Source organism: Oryzias latipes, chromosome 18, assembly GCF_053564925.1.
Source record: "Oryzias latipes strain Hd-rR chromosome 18, Olatipes_Hd-rR_3.1".
Taxonomy (NCBI): Eukaryota; Metazoa; Chordata; class Actinopteri; order Beloniformes; family Adrianichthyidae; genus Oryzias; species Oryzias latipes.
In genome coordinates, this window is record NC_136254.1 from 17,263,057 (window position 1) to 17,284,262 (window position 21,206).

Genomic DNA, 21,206 nt, shown 5'->3' on the forward strand with positions numbered 1-21,206 from the left:
TTTGCTTACTTTTCAAAAAAGATTTCACTGAATCTCTGGCAAAATTATGTAAGAAAATGTTTTTGCTGGGCAATAGATATTTTAGACTGATATGAAGCCGTGGGGGCGTTGTGGTTTGCACTCTAACCTCACAAGGAGAAGACTCTGGTTCAGGGGTCAGGGACCTTTAACAATGAAAAACCTGTTTGGGTCTGTTTCTTTCTGACCAAAACCAACCGAGAGCCACAAAGTCCTACTTCACTGTTTTAGAAAAAATACTATTTATGTTTTTCTTATTCATTTATAAACTGTTGCATTTAAATATTTACGATAATTGAATTATGACAGTGAATTGAATTGTTCCTATAAATAACTTCAACTTCCTTCACTTTGCAACACATAGATTCCTTTCAAAATAAAATACACTCTGAAAATCCTCCTACTGTGCCAGATTTACGTGAATTGAAAAATTCCAGAAAGCCAAGCCAAATATGACATTTATTATCAGTACGACTTTAGAGTGCCTTTATTTTTCACGTTACTATCAAATATTGGCATAATAGCCCTGGTGTATAATCCAATTAATGGGTGCTTTAGGGTTATTCTAATAATAAACCTCTCAGACAGTAGATTCTTTGACCATCATTTTACTAAGTTACTACGTTTTACTAAGTTTGGCTCTGTAGCCTCGGGTTGCAAACCCCTGGTCTGGTTCTAATCGCGCTTGGGACCTTTCTATGATTGCATGTTCTCCTATTCATAGGTTGATAGATCATTCTAATGTTTACCTTAGATGTTACTGTGAGCTTGTGTGGCCCTCTAACAAAAAAATGGTCGAATTTGAAGCTGTAAAACTATACATGATTTAGGGAAAACTATACATTTTATAATCCTTCTCAGAATTACTGACAGCATTTACCTTTTATTCTGGTAAAATTAGGGTTTTGATGTGGAAAGAACACCAAGATTGTAAAATATTAAGAAAAATCTTATTGCAAATTCACTGATATCCCAAAAATAACATTTCTAAGAGGTTTTTCTAAAAAGAACTTTTTTTCTCTGTATTCGATTCTGTTCAATTGTATCTGAATAAGTTTTCACATTTTATCTCTTCAGCTGGTTGATAAATCTTGAACACAAACCAGTGAACTTGAGGTTTTTTTCCATGAATAACTTTATTCAACTGAAACAACAGAAACAGTGTGAGCCAGCTGCAGGGAATTTTCATCAACAGCAATGACTAAGAAAACTGGACTTTTTTTGAGTACATAAAAAAACACAAAGGTTTATGTAAACAGAAGCTAAGAAAACTTTACAGCAGTGAAGTGAGGTGAAAACAAACTGAGACGAGTAATTCAGAGTCAAGTCTGATTCCAACGCAGGTGGAAATAGGAACAAGAGGTTCTTGATTTGGAAAAAAAGCACACCCACAAAACACTTTACATCCTTCAATCTCCAACAAGAACATTGTGTTTTTTTAGGAATTATATCTACCTCTGGTGAGAACAAGTGACTGCTTGTTGATTGCAGCTTTCAAAATCAATCAAAAGCTATAAACAAAAATAATCTCCAAGCATGTGATTTTCAGCTTAAGACAGGTTGGATGAGCAGAATTCCACTGTTTCATTGGCTGGATAATAGAAACAAAACAAATAATGAGTTAACTAGTTTGTCTTATTTCCTAGCAGCTACGTAAGAGGTTTTTGCTCTTTTTATTGAATGGCCAAGTTGAGAAACAACAGGAGACATATTGATAAGGACACTGAAGCCACAGCAAGGTCCAGAATGTGGATTCTACTGCCATTGCTGAAACAACAGAGCTCCATTAGTGCTTTTCTAGAAAAAAAACACTGCTTGAGAAAAAGAATTAAAGAGAAATTACAGTGTTTTATCCAAAATGCGTCAAAGCCATGAGAAACTGAAAAACCGTAAACTGTGTTGTTTTTTTAGCAGCAATTCAATCTGAAGCCAAACCTTTGGTTATTGTGCGTAGCTTTTAACTTGAAATCTAAGATGTTGCCAAACCAAAGTTCCAGCATGGGAACGTTTTACCAATTTTATACACATGTGGCTAACAAAGTAGAGGCTGACATTCGAATTTCTCCCCTCTTGATGTCAATAGGTCTTTCAAAAGCTAGTGGCTGAGTGTCTTCAGTGCCAAGATGTGAAAGCACCGGGTTCATGAAACACGCATCCTCCTCTCAGGGCGAGCACCAGGTGAAGAACAGAGCCTCCCTGGATCTTATAGTCTGCTGCTGTTTTTTCATCATTCCTGAAGAAGAAGAAAAATGGGAGAAAATGAAACATGGGGAGTAACACCTGAAAACTGGACATCATTTTACTCAAAATGTCAGTTTAAATATTCCTGTTTCATGGAATGGTTTTCTAGTGAGACATGAACAACTTTAAAGCTGTAAATTCTTTGTTAATAAAGATGCATACTATATATCTCACTCTAATACAGTTAAACAAAAGCACAATTAATTTAAATGAAATGTTTTTTTTCTCATTCCAATTAAGTTTTATTCAAATGTCTGGCTCAGATAATACAAGGCTGAGTGTATTTAGTCTTTCTTGAGAATACAGGGAAAAACTTGCGATGTGCGATTTATTAGTGATCAATATTGCATTAACGGTATAACTTGCCTTATATGAACAAATAGCAAAACAACTCAAAACATTTTCATTTTATTGCAACAGTTTAATTTAAATGAGAGTCAACATAATTTAAATTATGCTCCAAATGAGCCTCGTTTACATAGGAGGTGAGCATCTAACATAAAAAAAGCTCCTAAATAAATAAATAAAGGAGCTCCATCCGATTGGTCAACAACATGAAGGCGTCCATTTGATTTGTCAAATGCACAAATCCATTTATTTGATTCGTTAAATACATCAGGCTGCCATTAGATTGTTTTAGCACATTTATGGTAACCATTTATAGCAATTTTCGCCAACTTTTGCGATAAGCGTATTGATATTGAGCTCACGATAAATTTGCGATTTATTCTGCAGGCCAATGATCAATAATGCACTACATGAACAAATTGCAAACCAAACAACAACTAATACATAATTCCCATTTTATTGCAAGAGTTTTATGTAAATAAAACTCAACATAGCCTGAATTATACTCCAAATGACCCACGTCTTAATAGGAGGCAGGCATCGAACATAAAAGGGGTCTATCTGATTAGTTAAACATGTAAAGGGCTCTATTTGATTTATAAAATACTTCAAGCTGCAATGAGATGGCTTAAGGTAAACCATTTATCACAGTTTAAGCAGTCTTTTGTGATGTGCATATTGCATAGGCAGATATTGCCATGACAATAAATTACCGATTTAGTGCGCAGTCCTAGAATATATGTAATTTTATTCTCAATAGAGTGTTTTTGTGGCAAGTTTTTCATTACTTGCTTTTACAGTAGAGAAAATAAAAGCATTTACTCTATAACAAAATGATCCTGAACTGAACCATACTCAATTTAAACTGAGTAAATTATACATTAATAAATATGACTTGTCTTCCTAGAAGCCCTACATTGAACAGCACAAAAAAACCTTTAAGGCATAAATAAGCACAAATCTCTTTGTACAGTGCTATTTTTGGGAAATATCAAGGTCTGAAGGATATATGAAATTACACTAGTTAATCGCATTTCTCCTTATGCATGGGTGTGTGTGAAATTTTGTATTTTGTGGCTGGAGAAAAAAAGGAAAAAGGGTTACAAGTTAGATGAGGAATAGTAGCTGCATATTTTTCCTGCTACCTGAAATTAATAGCTGTTTTCAGAAAAAATAAATAAATAAAACATGCTGACATGTGCAAGTACCGTATTTTATGATTGACTTTTTACTCGAATCTTCATCACCAGTATTAAATAGGAAAAAAGAACATTTTAAAAATCTATCGCAATAAAATATTGAATCTTATTTTGAAATGCTTTTTTAAAAAAGTGTCGTTTCTTACATCTGTTTACCACTGTAGATTAATCTCTGTTGTTGGGGAGGGATCCCCTCTTTCTCTTCCACTCTTTCCTTTATTCGCTCCACCTGAATTAAATACAAATAAACCAAGAAAAGAATCTTTACACACGATGCTACTAGTATAAAAAACGACTTTTCAAGTAAAAACAGGGATTTATTTATTTACCTTATCTGTTGGCTCTATGTCGATCTCTATCTCCTTGCCAGTAAGCGTCTGCAGTGAAGTGATGTACAACAAAGTTATTCTGCAAATAATTACTGTCTACAAGTACAAATTATAAAAATAATATTTGATTTCCTGGTGGACGAGTTTGATATACATTACCTTAACTTTAATCAGCATATTTGTTTATTTGTCTTTGGGGGGGGGGGGTCCTTAGCTAGAATTATTAATATTTTTTTGTTAGCTGAATAAATTATATAGCCTACAACTTGCTGGAAAAACAATCATTCGTTCGCTGTTTTTCCGATTTTTTTCCCTGGGTATCGTCTTGTTCCAGAGATTTCAACGGCTGTTTCCTGTGTACCTCGCTAAAAACATCCGGCCTTCCTTTGACCTTTCTGTGGGAAGGTCCGCCTAATTTAGTTTACGGTTTATTTTGTAAAACTATGCCCCAGAAAATACGTCACGATTTTTCTCATTGTTTACAACATTAAAAGCCATTAAAGATACTTCAAATTAATTTCTAAATTCTTTTCATAAAATTTACGACACCTACGTCAATGACGTAAAGTAACTTCCCAACGTTTGTAGTTTAATATTGCTCTTTACTGTGTGTCTTACACCCATGCGGACTACAAAAAAGCCGCGGTTGGTGTCCACCTCTGTAATACTGCCCGCGCATTTTGTCGGAGGAAGCGGTTAGCGGCACATCTTTGTAAGCACATTGTGTCTTCGGTAAATACAGTTTTACCTTTTTGTGTGTTATTAAAACTAGCGAGTTCGGTAGGATATTAGCTTAAGAACTTCTAAGCCGGTTTCTATGATAATGAAGATTATTTCAAATGTTGCACAATCTCCTAATGTAACCTTGACTTTGACAGTAGAAGCTAAAAAAGCAACTGGTCTTCTAGTATATGATAAGCATGGTGATAAGCGCAGGAGCTGTAGTGTGCTATTAAAAAGTATTCTTTTTGCCATTTGCGCCATTTTTCCAAAAATATACCACATTCTTACGCTTTTTATCGACTTTTTCTGCGGGTTTTCTAATGTTTCATAAACCGACAAAGTATGTATTTTATAAACAGCAGAACTTCTGTGTGAAGAAAGAAGAACAAAACGACAGAATTTGAAAAACAGGATAATACAGGCATTTTGACATCTTGTTTGTGTGTCTTCTGGACCAAGTTCATCAGTTCTTCTCTCTCTCTCTTCCCCAGTACGCCTTGTTCCCAGCATGCCTCGCATTGAGAATGACATCAAGCTGGACTTCAAGGATGTTCTCCTGCGGCCAAAGCGGAGCACGCTCAAGTCCAGGAGTGAGGTTGGTTCCTCCAGCTGTGGATGAAACCAGGACCATGCAGTTAGTTACAGTAACTTCTGCAGGGCAATCAGGCATTTATTTAGAACGGATCATGTATTTTTTTGTTTAGAAAATTCAAGCCCTTCAATCGCACATCCAAATTAAGTCATACGAGGCTCAGTTAGTGTTACAGTCTTTGTGCATCTCTGTGACTGAATTAAAAGTTTCTTCTTTTCTTTTCTCACAATCAGAATTGTGTAAAATATAAATTTATTTTCATTTATGATCCAGAGAGTACTGGTAGCTTACAAGTTATGCAAACCCTTCAATGCTAGGAAAGAAGCCCTTAAATTAGTATCAGTGCTTTATCTGTTCTTATACTATGATTCATTAAAACAGTGGAATAAGTTTTTATAATAAACTTTACTGCTATTTATATATGAATCCCTTTCATAGCCTTTATACTTTTTTTTCTTCTCCAATTCTTGTTGTTCTTTGTTGTCATTTAACTTCTAAAGAAAGAGACAGAGACATATTGAAGTGAATTTGTCTTTTTTCTTATTTAGGTGGACCTGATGAGGAGTTTCACTTTCAGGAACTCTAAGGGCAGCTACACGGGAATCCCCATCATCGCAGCCAACATGGACACAGTGGGAACCTTTGAGATGGCCCTGGCTCTTCACCAGGTGGCGACACACAACGCATGAAGCTTCTTTCAAACGCATAAGAGGATCTTGAATGAAGGCACCTGAGTTTTATTGCTCACCTTTCTTAGCTTGCTGTTTTTTGTCTCCCTCCAGTTCTCTCTCTTCACAACAGTCCACAAGCACTACTCCGTAGACGACTGGGTGGAGTTTGCAGCAAAGCATCCAGAATGTGTGGAGGTACCCAAATATTCTCTACTTATTCAGTGCCTCGTTTGTGAGGTTTGCTCCTGGGTAACTAGGTATTCTTTTTGTTAGAGCGTAGCTGTGAGCACTGGGACTGGAGACGGGGACTTTGAGAGGATCTCTGCCATCTTGGGGGCAGTTCCACAGCTGAAGTACATTTGTGTGGACGTGGCAAACGGCTACTCTGAGCACTTTGTTCACTTCGTCAAGGATGTCAGGGATAAGTTCCCCTCTCATACCATAATGGTCAGAAAGGTCTTTGAGCCACAATGTGCTGTATTGAAACAGAAGTGGAATCAAAGCTTTTTTTTCTTTTTTTTTTCTTTTCAGGCTGGAAACGTTGTGACAGGAGAAATGGTGGAGGAGCTGATCCTCGCTGGGGCCGACATCATCAAAGTGGGCATCGGACCAGGTGACTGCAGGCATCATGCAGAAAGTTTTTAAAAAACAATCGTAAATTTTTGGAACCAACAGGTATGATTGTAACTTTTGACTGTGAGTGTGTGGACAGGCCCCGCCCCTTTTGACCAACATCCACATGTTTTTTCATTTTCTTTTATCCTCTTTCTTTTGTACCCATATCCCCCATCTCTAACATCCCACTCTCTTCTTCTCTCTTCTTCTTTTCCGTCCAGTTCAACAAAAAAAGGTTATACAAACGTAATCAATATAAATAAAGTTTAACCTAAAAAACAAAAGGGGTTTATACAAATATACACCTTGTGTGTCAGAAGATTCATAACCCCCTACTGTAACAGTAAATTCTGTCCAACACTTCAGCTCTCATCTGTTACTCAGCTGCAAGGCGGGACGAGTTAAAAAAACAGTTTGAAGCTTTTCACTCAAGAAACTCAAACAGCACGTTATTTTTTCATCATTTTGACGGTTTATAAACTAAAAAATTAATAATTGACCTTGGAGTTCTAGAGGGGAGCTGTCTTTTTTTATTCTTTCAAGAAGCATCATAATGATTCTCAACAGAAGTAAAAAAGTATCTATATATCATCTATCGACATATCTTACATTTATTAAATGAACGTTTCTTCAGAGTAGCCAAAAATGCATAATAAAGAAGAAACGATCATATATATATAGGTCGCATTTTTGGGAGAAATTTATTGAACAAAATACGGGATCAAGAAAGGACATTTCATCTTTAAAGGCAAATCATCATTCAGGATTATTTTATTGATGGATGGATGGATGGATGGATGGATGGATGGATGGATGGATGGATGGATGGATGGGTTAAAAACTTTATTAATCTTCCAAGGGAGAAATGTAGGTGTCCGGCAGCAAAACACACACAAACACACAGAATAACTAACAATAAGATAGCGGTTCATAAAATAAAATAGCAGTTCACATCAGGCAGATTCATTAAACAGCCTGATAGCTGAAGGGACAAATTAGTTCTTAAAGCGCTCGGTCCTGCAGCGCAGTGAAAGGAGTCTATTGCTCAGTGTGTTTTCTCTGTGCAGACATCGTGTTGTGCAAAGGATGTGGTGAAATTCTCTTTTAACCACAGGGATAAAATGAAATTCCCGGGCCAGCCGTTTACAGTGAGATTAGACAGGAAGTAAGAGATATATCAATATGACATATTACGATTCCTATGGAGTATTGCACAGAAGAGAATATATCACAGTACTGCACAGTCCTATGATTATTATTATTGGGGGTCTACAATGATCTTCCGGAGTTCAGTAGTCTTACGTAATCAAATAGATATTAATTATATACTGTTAATATGTGCGGCTTACTACCATAACATACTGATGCTTATTTAGCTTTATGAAACATAGGAGAAAATGAAACAGGTGTAGTTCAGTAGCGCAATGGAATTTTTTCATCTGCTCCTGATTCATAATGAATTGAATTAGAAAATACTCAGAAATGCAGTTTTAACCTTAAATTTCTTTACACAGATCTCCTCCAAAAATGCTACAAGAACATGTCAAAAACACAATTTTCATTGGAGTGGGTCTGTGAGTAACTGGTCATGTCTAAATGTTACGTCTTCAGTGTGATAGCTGTAGTAAATCCTGATGCACGCATCTGCAGCGCCCTCTGGTGGTCGTTAATGGGAAAGTAATGAACATATGAGCCTTTTTTTTCTCTTTTTAATCACATATAAGCCGCACCTCCTACCAAACTATGCAAAAAAAAAAAACTCGACTTAAACTCCAAAAAATATTGTACAGTTAAAAACTGTAGAAAAAATGCACACTGTTGAAGGCTTTTGTAATGACACATTTGCTGCTTTTGATCTTTAACCCCTAAGGAAGATTAAACTGACGGCACCTGTCCTGTTGAACTGCAGTTACTTCCTGACACTTTATCTCTCTACTTAGGCTCTGTTTGTACCACTCGCAAGAAGACCGGGGTGGGTTACCCCCAGCTCAGCGCTGTGATTGAGTGTGCAGATGCAGCACACGGCCTGGGTGGTCACATCATCTCTGTGAGTCCTCTCAAAGGAAGTGCTCTTTCATTTTTTCTGATTAGGAAATCTGAGATACTGAAGAAACCTGTGATTTTTGTCTGCTCTGCTCTGCTCTGCTCTGTTCTTCGTCACACAGGATGGTGGCTGTACTTGTCCAGGAGATGTCTCCAAAGCCTTTGGTATGTTTTAGCCTTAATGGAGCAGATGCAGTTGAAACGGGCTTGTTTGATGGTCTCCTCCTGTGGGGCTTTCAGGTGCCGGGGCGGACTTTGTGATGCTGGGGGGCATGCTGGCAGGTCACTCAGAGAGCGGCGGGGAGATCATCGAGAAAAATGGCAAGAAATATAAGCTGTTCTATGGAATGAGCTCTGACATGGCTATGAAGAAACACGCTGGAGGAGTGGCTGAGTACAGGTCCGCTTCGGTTGTTTTGGTTGTTTATTTTTATTTTTTTTGTTGAGATTAAAAGAATTCATTCTTCCATGCAGAGCATCAGAAGGGAAAACGGTCGAAGTCCCCTACAAAGGTCCAGTGGGCGAGACAATACGAGACATCCTAGGTGGGGTCCGCTCCACCTGCACCTACGTCGGCGCAGGGAAGCTAAAGGAGCTGAGTCGCAGGACGACCTTCATCAGAGTCACCCAGCAGCTCAACACTGTCTTCGGCAACGACAGCTAAACCCCCGGTTATGCCTCGGGTTAAAGTCTGCAACACTGCCCGCATGACTTCCACTTGCTGTTTTCATTCCTGTGTAACACAAAAGATCTGCAAGAGTTTGATGAATTTTAAAATCGGTCCTAAAAAATGTCTTTATCCGAAGCATTTCCAGCACACAGTCCGAGCACCTCCAGGGGTCACGCTTTAAATTCAAATTTGAAAAGCTTTTATGCAAGACCTTTAAATGCAACCCTTGTTCCTAACTTAAGAATATTTAAACAATGTTTAAATTATTTTAATTATATATGCAAATGTGGTTATAAATGAAAAAAGAAATATATATTTTTAGAAATATAATTGTCCCATTCCCCCTTTTTTGGCACTTTAATGCTTTTAATCAATTCCAGTGTTGCTCCATGTCTGCTATAGTAGTTTCAAGACAACAGTAATGCACTCTAGTGTATGGAGAGCAGGAGAAACACAGAAGGAGAACATTTAATGTTGAGATGTTATAGCAAAGGTATTATTTGGAATGTCTTCTTCTTTTAAAGCCCTTGCTGCTAAAGATTGTTACCAAAGTTGTTACAGTTTCATTCCAACAGCTTTAGTATCTTTATTATCTAAAGTAACCTTTGAGGTCGTGCAGTCATCCTTGTCTTTAAAAGACCTTTTTCCCCATCAGTATCACTTTTTCTGCTCAATTTACAAACCATTTCAAGCTCTATTCATGTTTGTGTTCCATGTTTACATAAAGGTTTCTGTGGCCAAATGTAACGGATGAAATGCATTTCTCTTTCAGTTAATAAAGCATTCCACATTCTTAGTTCATTATTTTTCTGATTCTTTACTTATTTATTTTTAAACAACAAAACCATTACATTGTGAACCAGCAATGTTTTACTGTCAGAAGATGAAGACAAACGGTTAAAATCACAGATGTCTAAACTAAGAGAGCCTGATTTGGTCAGGTCAGAATGTGAGGACCAACCAATCGGCTTGCTTTCTACAAGCCTATTTATAATGTTATTTCTATTATAATGGGATACTTTTTGTTTCTTCCCATAGAACAGAAATACATCTTAATACATTTTTCCCAAAATTACTGTAAAATTCTGATTTGAAAACCAGAAATAAAACGAACAAAATGTCAGTCTGGAAAAAACAGAAAAATTAAACTTCTGCATTAAATTAGGGTTCACATGAAACGTCACATCTTGTTCACTATTAAATGTTCATTGTAAATTTCTCAATTTTAATCATGTGATTAAGGAATAAATATTATTAAAAAATACAAATCATGGATACAATTGATTTGTAGTCGACAAAAAAAAACTAAAATTTCCACCTGCCCTGGCAACTGTTTTGTCATTTACAGTTAGCATTTTAGAAATAAGCTTAAAAAAAGGGTGATTGCCCAGTGGCAGTGTTCTCATAGGTTTATACACGTTTGCCATACGTTGACTTGTTAAATTAATATTTTTTTGCTTGACACCTGTTGTTTAAATTTTTGTTCTTACTGTGTATCATCATATTTGCATTTTTCTATTTAAAGCAGTTGTATTAATTTACTTATTTTTCTCATAGCAGAGTGTGTTTTCAATTACAGCTTATAATTTAGCAAAGTTTACAGAACTCGTCTGACAAAAGGACCATCTGATTTTTTTTTTCTTCTGTTGGAACAACGTGATGGATAACAGGTGGAAAGTCTTCTAAAAGTACACTTCCACAGTGGCTGACAACTGCTCTGGGCATTTTCCTTTCCCAAATGCAGACACACACATTACACGCCTGTCTATTTTGGTTAAGTTCTGTCTTCTCCTGTAAACATCCCTCAATGAATTACCTTTTATTATCCTTACATTCCTTAATATTTTCCTGGACTAAAATCCCTCCTTTGACACGCTACGGTTTCAAGACAGGAAAAATGAAAACAAAATTCACTTTTTCCTTTGCTAATTAAATTAAATGTTCACATTTTTTAAACTCTCTAAACACCCACTGCAGCATTGGACTAGACTTTAATTTTCCAGAAAAATGTTATGAAGGTAAAAATGTGTCCAAAAGAACACAAATGTTTCAACAACAAAGCACTTATGGGAGGAGTTCAAATGTCATGCCAGAAGGAAGGAGATACCATGATGAGAGAAGAGAATACAACATTTATTGTAATAAGGAATATTGTGAGTCCAAGACAGGCAGTGCTATCCTATGGGGTCAAGATGACCATTAATGTGTTCTCCCTACCATGATAAAGGTGGATAAAGGTGGAGAGAATTTCATGTAATCCATGGACACCAGTGAAGATAAAAAATTATTGAAGAAAAAGGTTCTGCGCACTGTCTAGTGGGTCTAGATGACCCCACTCCCAATGTTAAAGTGCTTAGTATAGCACAAGGGTTAAGGGCACGAGATCAGAGCAGGTGGAAGAATTCCAGAGTCTAATTGTGTAACAGGCCAGAGTTCAGCAAAACTCACCTGCAGGCTCAACAAGGTAAGCAGACAGATCAAGGTGGAGGGGCCGGTCTTATGTACAGAGGGAGGGATGAGTGGCAGGCGTGTCAGGACCCCCTGCCCTAATCCTGAACACCTATGTAAACAAAAACAGGATAAAGCAGAAAGGGGCAGGACACTGGTAGCAAAAACGGTCAGGAGAGGGAGACAGAGGGACAGGGATCTGTCAAACCATGACATGAGGTTTCCAGGTCCTGGCTTTCGTTTCTCACGCAACCTTTTATGAAAAGATTAAATGAACGATAGTAACATGTATTTCTGTAAGTTGTTGTATTGTACATCTGATCAGAAAATCACATTAATGGTTTGACTGAAGATTTATCTCTAGTTCACTCATATTAGGTGCAACTACTTAGGAAGTCAGTGCAAGGCTCTTGGGGGGCCCCGATTTGTGTCTGGGGTTGGGGGATGCTCAGAACCTAAGGGTTGGTGATGGGTTGCTCGTCTGGGGCTGATAGGCTTCTCCGGCCGATGGGGCCTTGTCCTGGACCTCGGGCACAGTGTTCTCTGGCCGGGCCAAGGCTTGCGCTTTCCATGTCCCCGCGTCAGGTCCCCGCGTCCCCCTGCTCTCTGGCCCTGGTTTGGGTGACATTGGGTCGTCCCGGGAGTGGTTTCCCTTGATCAGCTTTTCCGCACAAATGTCTGGGGGGCCCTTGGTGCCACTGCTGCTTCGCCTTCAGCGGAGGTCTTGGTATGGGGTGACTGGGCATTCCCCTTCTTTCCTTTTCTAACATTCCATCATCCACCACAGTAGAAAACAGACACTCACCTGGACACCTTTGCACAAATAGTATGCATAACACATACTATGAATGACATACGCCTGACATGTGTTTGTTTGTTTGTTTGCATAAGTATCTGCATGGGAGCTGTAATTGTATTGTGTATGTGTTGACATGTATGTGTGTAAAGGTTTCTGGAACCAACAGGTATGTTTATAATTTCTGAATGTGTCTGTGGACAAGCCCCCGCCCTTTTGTCCAACATCTAATGACAATAAACCTCCAGCAACTTGTTTCCTCTTTTGTAATTCTACCCAGTTCTACTTTTGAATCATCCTCTAGCTAGCCTCGTTCTCCCCCTTTTATTTTTTTCTTTCTTCCCCTTTCGTTTGTACCCATACCCCCCCACCTCTAACATCCCATTACTCTTGAAATAGAGTTTAGCTTCAAATACAAAAGGGTCACACCTCTTGTGTCAGAAGATTTATAATCCCCTATTGTAACATTAAAATCTGTCCAACACAAGAGCCCTTCAGCTCTGATCTGTTTGCCCAACTGTTAGACAAGACAAGTTAGAAATAAATAAATAAATAAACTAAAGAAAGTTAGTACAAAACCATTGCGTAATCATGCATAAGCTTGTAATTATAAGCAACATCTTTTTCATTTGGTTAAAACTATCATTGTGAAACTACTATTTTACTTTAGAGCATTATTCTATCAAGGTTATAATGCCCTTTATGATTCAGTTTCTGGTTAATATTTGCCTTCTGCAAAAAGACGTCCCGTTGTAAAACTGTCTCCACCCACTTCTATTATAAAGGAGATGATTCCCAAGAATAGAAACTGTGGTGTGCTGCTTTGGAAGACACTGGTCTGTGGAAATTGCCAGAGAGCAAAAGAAGGTATATTCTGGATTACAGATTTTTTTTCTATATTGTTTTCTGACAAAACGCTCTGGGAGGACTGCCTTGCTGACAGAATAATTGACATTACAGCGTCTCAAACCAGGACTTCCTGCTTCTAAAACAAAAGATGGCAGACAAAATGCAAAAGGACTTGGAGGTTGTTTTCTGTGAGATGTGCCCTGAAGAGGACAGGAAACCAGCAAAGAAGATGTGCTTAAAATGTGAGATTTCCATGTGCGTGCAGCACCTGCAGGCTCATCTGACCACACCGGTGTTACTGCAGACTCATCCCCTGACTGAACCCACGGCTTTAGGCGCTGCCACTAAATGTCCTCAACACGGCAAACTCCTGGAGTACTTCTGCTTGGATGACATGGTTTGTGTGTGCGTGTCGTGTGCCATAGAGGACCAACACCGTCTGCACAATATGAAGACGTTCTCCACAGCACACAAAGAGTTGATGGAGAAGCTCACGACTGAGCATCAGGCCTTACAGTCAAAAACTGAGGAGGACAATACGAGCTTAGAAAAGTGGGAGAAGGTAAAAAGAGAAGAGCCGAGCATGTGTGCTGTGCGTCTCGTTGAAGCTGTCAACAACCTGCGAGATGTTTCTCTGACCAGTGTCCAAAGCTCAGTGTCTGCTCGGATGGTGTCCATCAGAACCAGCAAGAGCAGCATACAGTCCGCTCAGAGCGAGAAGGACACCTTCAGGTTCCTGCAGATGTATCCTCAGGTTCATCAGGATGTGGAGAAGGCCAAAGCTGTGGACCTGAGGAAAGGACTGGAGCCTGGAGACCATCGAGACAAACTGGTGAAAGAGATAACGCAGAATGGAGAAAAAATAGTGAATGACGCAAATGACTTCCTGGGATCATTGCTGACTCTGATTGACCCGGAACATCATCAAACCAATGTCATCACCAGTCCAGACCTGTTCTTTGAACCACTGACTTGTCAGTTTAACATTTCACTGTCCAAAGACAAGAGAACAGTGTTTTACACCAGCGGGCTGGGAGAGTGCTCCACAACTCTTCTAATCAAAAGCTCCAAGTCAACTCCTAACTTACAAAGGTGGAATGTTGCTCTCACTGAGGACACAGACTGGATGGTGGGACTGTGTGATAAAAAGTCTCCACAAAACTTCAAGGATGGGCCAGTTCATGCACTGAGGTGTGAAGACAGCCGTCTCAGCTCAGTCACAACGTTGTATGAGTGTTGCAAAGCATCTTCTGGTTCAGGAGGCTTTGGAATGAAAAACCCTGATGTGAGTGAAACAGAAAAAAAACGAAGGGTTTCTTCTCAACTAATTACAAATGAGGAAGAAGATGGAGAAGAAAAAATGCAACCTGAAATATTGGAGGTCTTCTGGAACTTTACAAGCTCCACTTTGTCCTTCTACAACAGAACTGGAAGTTTCCAGAGAAAAGAAATCATCACAATCAGGATGGAACACATCATCTGGGATCTAACTCCATTTGTACATATAGGGAAGAAAAACCCTCAGTCACAGTCTTGCTCTGGAAACACATCTTTTGCGCAGTCACATTGTTATAACTGTGGAAGAAACTCAAATGGTCCATTTGTTACAGAAGCGCTTTGTGAGCTAATTGACTGATATTCTTCAGAGACTACCAACCTAACTGTTTGATGTTATGCTGTTTATATTTGACTATACTGAAAAATATCATAAAAACATGTAGGATAAATTGCAGGCTTGTGTGCTTAAATCATGTTGGAACATAAAAAATAATTTTTCCAAATTTCTTGTCATCATGAGAATGTCTGAACTCTAAACCTCTATTTTCTATCGCTGCAATGCATTCCTTTGAAGACACATTTATGTTTTCTCATTTTGAATATAATGTTCAGGTTTTGTGATTGTGTGACTGGGACACTGAATCTTTGCTAATTATTTTTGTCTAGTATTTGGTCTAGGCACCGTAGAACAGTGATTCACTGTTTTAATTCTATAATGTATGCTTTGTCTTTTACAAAAACTGTGCAAAATATCTAATCAATAATAAATCAATCCAGATCTTTGACAGAAACTGTGCAAAAGATCTAATCAATAATAACAATCCAGATATCTCAAACACATATAAGTTCACTTCCTTCCACTCCCTTTCAAGCAATATTTAATTTTATGTCTAATTATCCTAAGTTTGATACGTCATTGCATGAATGTATAACTGATGATTGTAATGTTTTTCTGTATTATTCTTATTTGATTGCTTGAAATTCACCATTTCAAATAAAAAAAATCAAATCAAATGTTAAGTTGTGGAGTGATTTCTTGACCTGAAACAAAAAAAGCCAATGTTTTCTCCTTTTGACCTCTAAAATGAAAGTAAAAGCTTTAGAGGACATTTACAGTGAGGCAAGTAAGTATTTGAACACCCTGTGATTTTGCAAGTTCTCCCCCTTAACCCATCTTAGGTGATCTAAAAAGTAATCTGGAAATCACATTGCATGATTTTTTTTAATAATGTCTTTATATGCTTCTGCATCAAATAATTATTTGAACACCTGAAAAAAACAATGCTCATATATTGTACATTAGCCTTTGTTTGCAATTACCCAGGTCAAACGTTTCCTGTAGTTTTTCACCAGGTTTCCACACACTGCAGGAGTGATTTTGGCCTACTCCTCCACACAGAACTTCTCTAGATCAGTTTCAAAGTTATTTCTGAAAACACAAGACAGTATTAGCAAACAGAGACAAGAGCCGAGTAGGACTTCTCGCAAGGAGAGCAGTGACAGAAGTCCACCCTACTCTAAAGTGCTTCTGGCTGCTCACCTCCTGTTATTTAGTTCAGGATTCAATTCAATTTATTTGTATAGCCCAAAAAAAAAAAAAAAAAAAAAAAAGCTACATGGGTTGGGTTAGTCTAAGGTTTATACTCTTATATGGTGTTAGTACACGTGTAATTTTTAGTTTGGGCTGTTGCAAGGCAAGGTCAATACTGGGTTGATGGGAAGTTCCATTTAGAAAAAATATGCTCCTCTTCTTAGAAGGGCGTGTTGAAGGTTTTTTGCACACAAAGCATAACTTCTTCATTAGTCAAGCACATTAGGTCAAACTCAATGTGGGGATCAAACTGCATTAAATCACAGTTTTAATCAACACAACCACGACCCATCTTCAATGTTCTAACTGAGGGAAGGAGGTTGCTCCTTTAAATCTCGCATTACAATCATCCTTTCCTTAATACAGTAAAGTTGTCCTGTCCCATGTGCGGAAAAACACCTCCATAACATGATGCTACCACCTCTATGCTTCACAGTAGGGATGGTGTTCTTGGGATGGTACTCATCATTATTTTTTCTTCAAACACAGTGAGTAAACTTAAGACCAAAAAGTTCTATTTGGTCTCGTCTGACCACATGACTTTCTCCCATGACTTTTCTGGATCATCCAAATGGTCATTGGCAAACTTTAGACGGGTGTGTGGTGGTTTGAGCAGAGGAACCTTCCATACCATGCATGATTACAAACCATGACTTATTAGTCCAGGTATTATTGACCAGCTCCTCCTGTATAGTTCTGGGCTGTTTCCTCACCTTTCTTGAGATCATTGAGACCTCACAAGGTGGGGTCTTGAATGGAGCCCCAGGCTGTGGGAGATTGACATTCATGTTAAGCTTCATTCATTTTCTAATAATTGCTCCAACAGTGGATCTTTTTCACCAAGCTGCTTGGAAATTGTCCCGTAGCCCTTTACAGCCCTGTGTAAGTCTACTATTTTGCCTCTGGTGTCTTTGGATAGCTCTTTGGTCTTGGCCATGTTAGTAGTCAGAGTCTTACTGATTATATGGGGTGAACATGTGTTTCTATGCTGCCAACAACCTCAAACAGGTGCTTTTAATATAGGATAATTAGCAGAGTGGAGGTGGACTTTAAAGGCGGACTAATAGGTCTTTGATGGTCAGAATTTTGAATGACAGACTGATATGATTCCCAGATTACTTTTAGACTATGTCTCACACAATGGACAAGCACCTAAGATTTTCGAAATTGATAAACCCCTACATGAATTCCATGTTGGAGAGCTTGCAAAATCACAGGGTAGGGTATACATATATTTATTTGCCTCACTGTACAACTGGTTCCAGTTCCTTGGTTATCACCTGTCCAGTGTGCAATACAAGTAATTATAAGTATATTTTATTTGATTCTAAATAATTTTAACTCTAAGTCCAACCTTCAGCCGTGAACAATGATTCAACCCCGAAACAGTGTTCTTTTTTTGTTCCAGGGTTGAAAGTTGTGAATATTTTAACTAAAAGCAGCCTCATGTCTACATTAGCTAGAATATGTAGCATCATATGGCACGAGGAAAACAAGTAATCAATATATTTTTCCAAGACAATTGTTTATTTTCCCTAAACCACAGTAAATATAATTTTTGCATGCAACAGAAAGGTCGAGCTTGACGGTGTCAATTTGACAAAAGAAACAATTAAATATGGGTAGGAAATAATGCAATTGTGAGTGGGAAAATATTCAGTGATGTCAGTTCCTGGGTGCTTCAGAAGCTGGACTAAACCATTATTAATAAAAAGGGGAGGATCACACATCATTGGTACTTTTATTTTGGTGATTGTAAAAGATCAATGAAAAAGTAGGTTTGGTCATTGGGGACATGCTCATTTCAGCAATGTTTCTAAATATAATTTATCATTTCCCAAAAAAAAAGGAAGAAAGAAAAAAGACACTTTCATTATTTCAGAAGTCAAATAATAACAACAGGGTCCTAGAGGGATAATATTAACAATAAAAGGAAGTAACTTTATACCTTATTTGTATTTTAACTTAAAAGTACAACAAGAGTTAAATAGTTAATTTTTATAATAATATTTTAACCAATTCATAAGATATTGGTTATAATTTCAAGACTACATGATTTAATTAATAATATTTACTTAATTTCACAATAAAATTACTACGTGGACTCAGAAGGCAGACGCCACATTAAGACGTTTATTCAAACCTAGGTAAATATTCTTTAGTTTTTGCTTTTTTGTAATTTCTTTCCGAAGAAAAACTCGAAGAGTGATGGTTTTTTAGTTAAATGGGAGAAGAAAAAGAAAAAAATTCGCAAAGCTATTTTAAAATGCGTACTGAGCTAGTTAGTTTCCTTTAGCATTATGCTAATGCGAAATTAAGTTAAGTGGTTGTTTTTAAGTGTGAAGGACTTACACACACGGACATACACACACACACACACCCCCACACACACACACCCACACGCACACACACACACACACACAATCTGGCTATAGATATTAGATAACTATAGCAAACGACTTTGATTCAAGCCCCCAAAGGAAAAGCTCCACATATTCATTGAGCTCGTTTAATCATTAAATCAACGTTTTTCAAAATTATCATAATAACCTATAAAACACAGGTAGCGGTGTTTATGGAATTTGAATGAAAAACGAGTGTCCGTAAAATAAAAACTGAGCATTTTTCGTGCTGCCTTTCTAAATAGTAGTCACACTTTAAAAATTATTAATAAATGCTTTTTAAAACAGTCATGGGATTTTTTTATGATAGGCTTAACAGCATGTGTAGAGCTCATGTCTATAGCCTAAATGATTTTTTAGCTTAAACATCAAGAAAATGTTACTATAGCCATGAAATATGTAAAGTTGTTCAATGAATGCACCAGTTAATCAATATTCATTTCTATTCATGTCTGTTTTTTTGCCTGAAGAAAAGAATATGTTTAAGTGGATAGATATGTCCTTTTTTTGAAGATTTTCTTAAGTGTAACTCCTTCAGATAATTTGTTTGAAAAATGTTTAGAAAAAAAGATATCACTATAGTTGACTCTTAGGTTGGTTTTAGGGTCCCTAATATCTTTTTTTTTAATGGTTGGTTTGATAAATGTCTATATAAATATCAGGAGATACCAATAACAACCGCATACTATTAGGCATCCCTATTGTTTATGTTTATTGTGTTTTGCAGAAGTCATTTCCAAGCGAAGATGAGACAGCTTTCAAATAGAATAGTCCCCAGGGCTCCAGAGAGGACCCCCGTTGAAATTGGCGAGACTCCAACTCTGTCCAGTTCCGGTGAAAATGCTCCGCTGACACACAGAACAAATCTCAGCCGTCCACTGTGTTTGCCTTTGGTCGCTGAGACCAAGAAGGTGATATGGGTGACCTCAGACCAGGTTGAGCTACAGGAGAAAGACCAACCTGAGCTGGAGAAGGCCTTTGACTGCTTTCCTTATCTGACAGCTGAACAGACTGTCACTCTGGCTCAACGCTGCTCCCTGCACCCAGACCAGGTGAAGGTGTGGTTCATGGCAAAAAGACTGGAGTATGGGATCAGCTGGGACTATGAAGACATCCGTGAAGTCTACGGAAAGATTAGTGCCAGACACGGAGATGATGGAAATGAGGAATTACAAAACAGAGAGAAAATAGGGAGAAATGAAGACAGCATAAAAAATCAAGGAAAAGGAAAGGCCACAGATTCCACAAAGGAGCAGAATGTAGAAGACAGATCGGGAAGATTGGGACCAAATGGAACTTGTGAGGAGATGAAGCAAAACCCAGAGCAGGCGCAACCATTAAGAAATGAGAAGAAGGGAAAGTTAAAGGAAAATAAAACCAAAATAAGAAAGAAAAAGTCTGTTGTTGACAGGAAGAAAAAGAAGCAAACCATTGAAGGTACAGCTGAGAAAACAACACCTCAGATGTTTAAATCCAACACAGGTGAGAGCACACTGCAAGACTCTGTGCTTGATGGTACAATTCAAACCAAAAAGTTAAATAGAACAAGAGAAAGACCGGAAAAAGACCGGAAAAAGCCTGCCAACAAGAGCCCTCCTCTGCTTGATGACCCACTGGGTGCCACCTCCCGACCTTCCCTTCAGTTTCAAACTGAACTCTTTAACGTTTTTACACAAACTGACAACACAGACCCACTAGAGACAAGTGACACTCTTTACCCTGCTATGACAAACCCTGCAAACAGCAGCTTTGATGAAAGCAAAGACGGGAAAACTGAGCTGAAAGAAGAGATAGAAAATGACATTTTAGTCACTGACATAGGAAAACTAAAGGAGCTCATAAAAGGTAGCAACAGTCCCGTTTCGGACGATCAGACCACTTTCCCCAGACAGCAGCGTGACAAAGTTCCACATCCTTCTCAGACTGTTGGCAGAAGAAAGACTTGTATTCAGTTATCCACGCTGAAGAAGGCGTTCTCAAACTGCCAGTATCCAACCAGCGAGCTGTACTATCACCTGACCAAGGAGACCGGCCTCAGTCGCTCCAGTTTGGTTCAGTGGTTCGGTGATATGCGCTATTACGTTAAAAAACAAAAGCCTTCCTGGATGAATGATGAGCAACACAAGCAGGTGCTGGGCAACATAAAGTACAGGCAATACATAAACATAATAACAAAGATGGAAAATAAGAAAAAGGTTTGAAGGCATCTGTTAAGCTACAATGTTGATATTTGTTCTAGTGGAAAAAATGTTTCTTTTGAATTTCTAAATACATTTTATTTACCCTTTTGTTAGAAAAATGTATCTGTGGTTGAAATAAAGGAATTTCATTGTTGGTTCAGACATGAGTTAATGAGTGATTTCTCTTTTTTGAAGACATGAATAGTTTGAAAT

The 21,206-nt window shown here is 38.0% G+C and overlaps 4 protein-coding genes across 7 annotated transcripts; 3 read left to right on the plus strand and 1 right to left on the minus strand.

Annotated features, from left to right (window-relative positions):
* Positions 1-1,135: 1,135 nt before the first annotated feature.
* Positions 1,136-4,523, minus strand: nedd8 (NEDD8 ubiquitin like modifier). The gene is made up of 4 exons (XM_004079839.5): positions 4,295-4,523; positions 4,136-4,183; positions 3,953-4,035; positions 1,136-2,251 (listed from the first exon to the last, which is right to left on the minus strand). Exons 1-4 carry the CDS (start codon positions 4,310-4,312, stop codon positions 2,131-2,133), a joined length of 270 nt encoding a protein of 89 aa, XP_004079887.1. The 5' UTR covers positions 4,313-4,523; the 3' UTR covers positions 1,136-2,130.
* A 188-nt stretch (positions 4,524-4,711) lies between these two features.
* Positions 4,712-10,250, plus strand: gmpr2 (guanosine monophosphate reductase 2). 4 transcript variants are annotated; one of them, XM_078936029.1, is made up of 10 exons: positions 4,712-4,847; positions 5,350-5,453; positions 5,999-6,118; positions 6,233-6,316; positions 6,395-6,577; positions 6,653-6,734; positions 8,677-8,783; positions 8,902-8,944; positions 9,020-9,179; positions 9,254-10,250. In XM_078936029.1, exons 2-10 carry the CDS (start codon positions 5,367-5,369, stop codon positions 9,441-9,443), a joined length of 1,056 nt encoding a protein of 351 aa, XP_078792155.1. In that variant the 5' UTR covers positions 4,712-4,847; positions 5,350-5,366; the 3' UTR covers positions 9,444-10,250. The 4 variants fall into 4 exon arrangements, with proteins under 4 accessions (XP_078792155.1, XP_004079886.1, XP_078792154.1 ...); XM_004079838.5 differs by having other exon boundaries at positions 4,719-4,847; positions 6,395-6,568; XM_078936028.1 differs by having other exon boundaries at positions 4,726-4,867.
* A 3,221-nt stretch (positions 10,251-13,471) lies between these two features.
* si:dkey-183c6.9 (uncharacterized) lies at positions 13,472-15,834 on the plus strand. The gene is made up of 2 exons (XM_020711696.3): positions 13,472-13,560; positions 13,654-15,834. Exon 2 carries the CDS (start codon positions 13,691-13,693, stop codon positions 15,176-15,178), a length of 1,488 nt encoding a protein of 495 aa, XP_020567355.1. The 5' UTR covers positions 13,472-13,560; positions 13,654-13,690; the 3' UTR covers positions 15,179-15,834.
* Positions 15,835-18,466: 2,632 nt separating this feature from the next.
* homezb (homeobox and leucine zipper encoding b) lies at positions 18,467-21,160 on the plus strand. Its single transcript, XM_020711695.3, has 2 exons — positions 18,467-18,558; positions 19,541-21,160. Exon 2 carries the CDS (start codon positions 19,560-19,562, stop codon positions 21,012-21,014), a length of 1,455 nt encoding a protein of 484 aa, XP_020567354.1. The 5' UTR covers positions 18,467-18,558; positions 19,541-19,559; the 3' UTR covers positions 21,015-21,160.
* Positions 21,161-21,206: the final 46 nt, after the last annotated feature.

Coding starts and splice junctions, on each gene's coding strand:
- gmpr2 (XM_078936029.1), top strand. CDS start 5,367: ATGCCTCGCATTGAGAATGACATCAAGCTGGACTTCAAGGATGTTCTC. Junction 5,454..5,998: donor CGCTCAAGTCCAGGAGTGAG/GTTGGTTCCTCC, acceptor TTTCTTATTTAG/GTGGACCTGATGAGGAGTTT. Junction 9,180..9,253: donor GGAGGAGTGGCTGAGTACAG/GTCCGCTTCGGT, acceptor TCTTCCATGCAG/AGCATCAGAAGGGAAAACGG.
- nedd8 (XM_004079839.5), bottom strand. Junction 4,036..4,135: donor ACATAGAGCCAACAGATAAG/GTAAATAAATAA, acceptor TATTTAATTCAG/GTGGAGCGAATAAAGGAAAG. Junction 2,252..3,952: donor ATCTACAGTGGTAAACAGAT/GTAAGAAACGAC, acceptor CTTCTTCTTCAG/GAATGATGAAAAAACAGCAG.
- si:dkey-183c6.9 (XM_020711696.3), top strand. CDS start 13,691: ATGGCAGACAAAATGCAAAAGGACTTGGAGGTTGTTTTCTGTGAGATG.
- homezb (XM_020711695.3), top strand. CDS start 19,560: ATGAGACAGCTTTCAAATAGAATAGTCCCCAGGGCTCCAGAGAGGACC.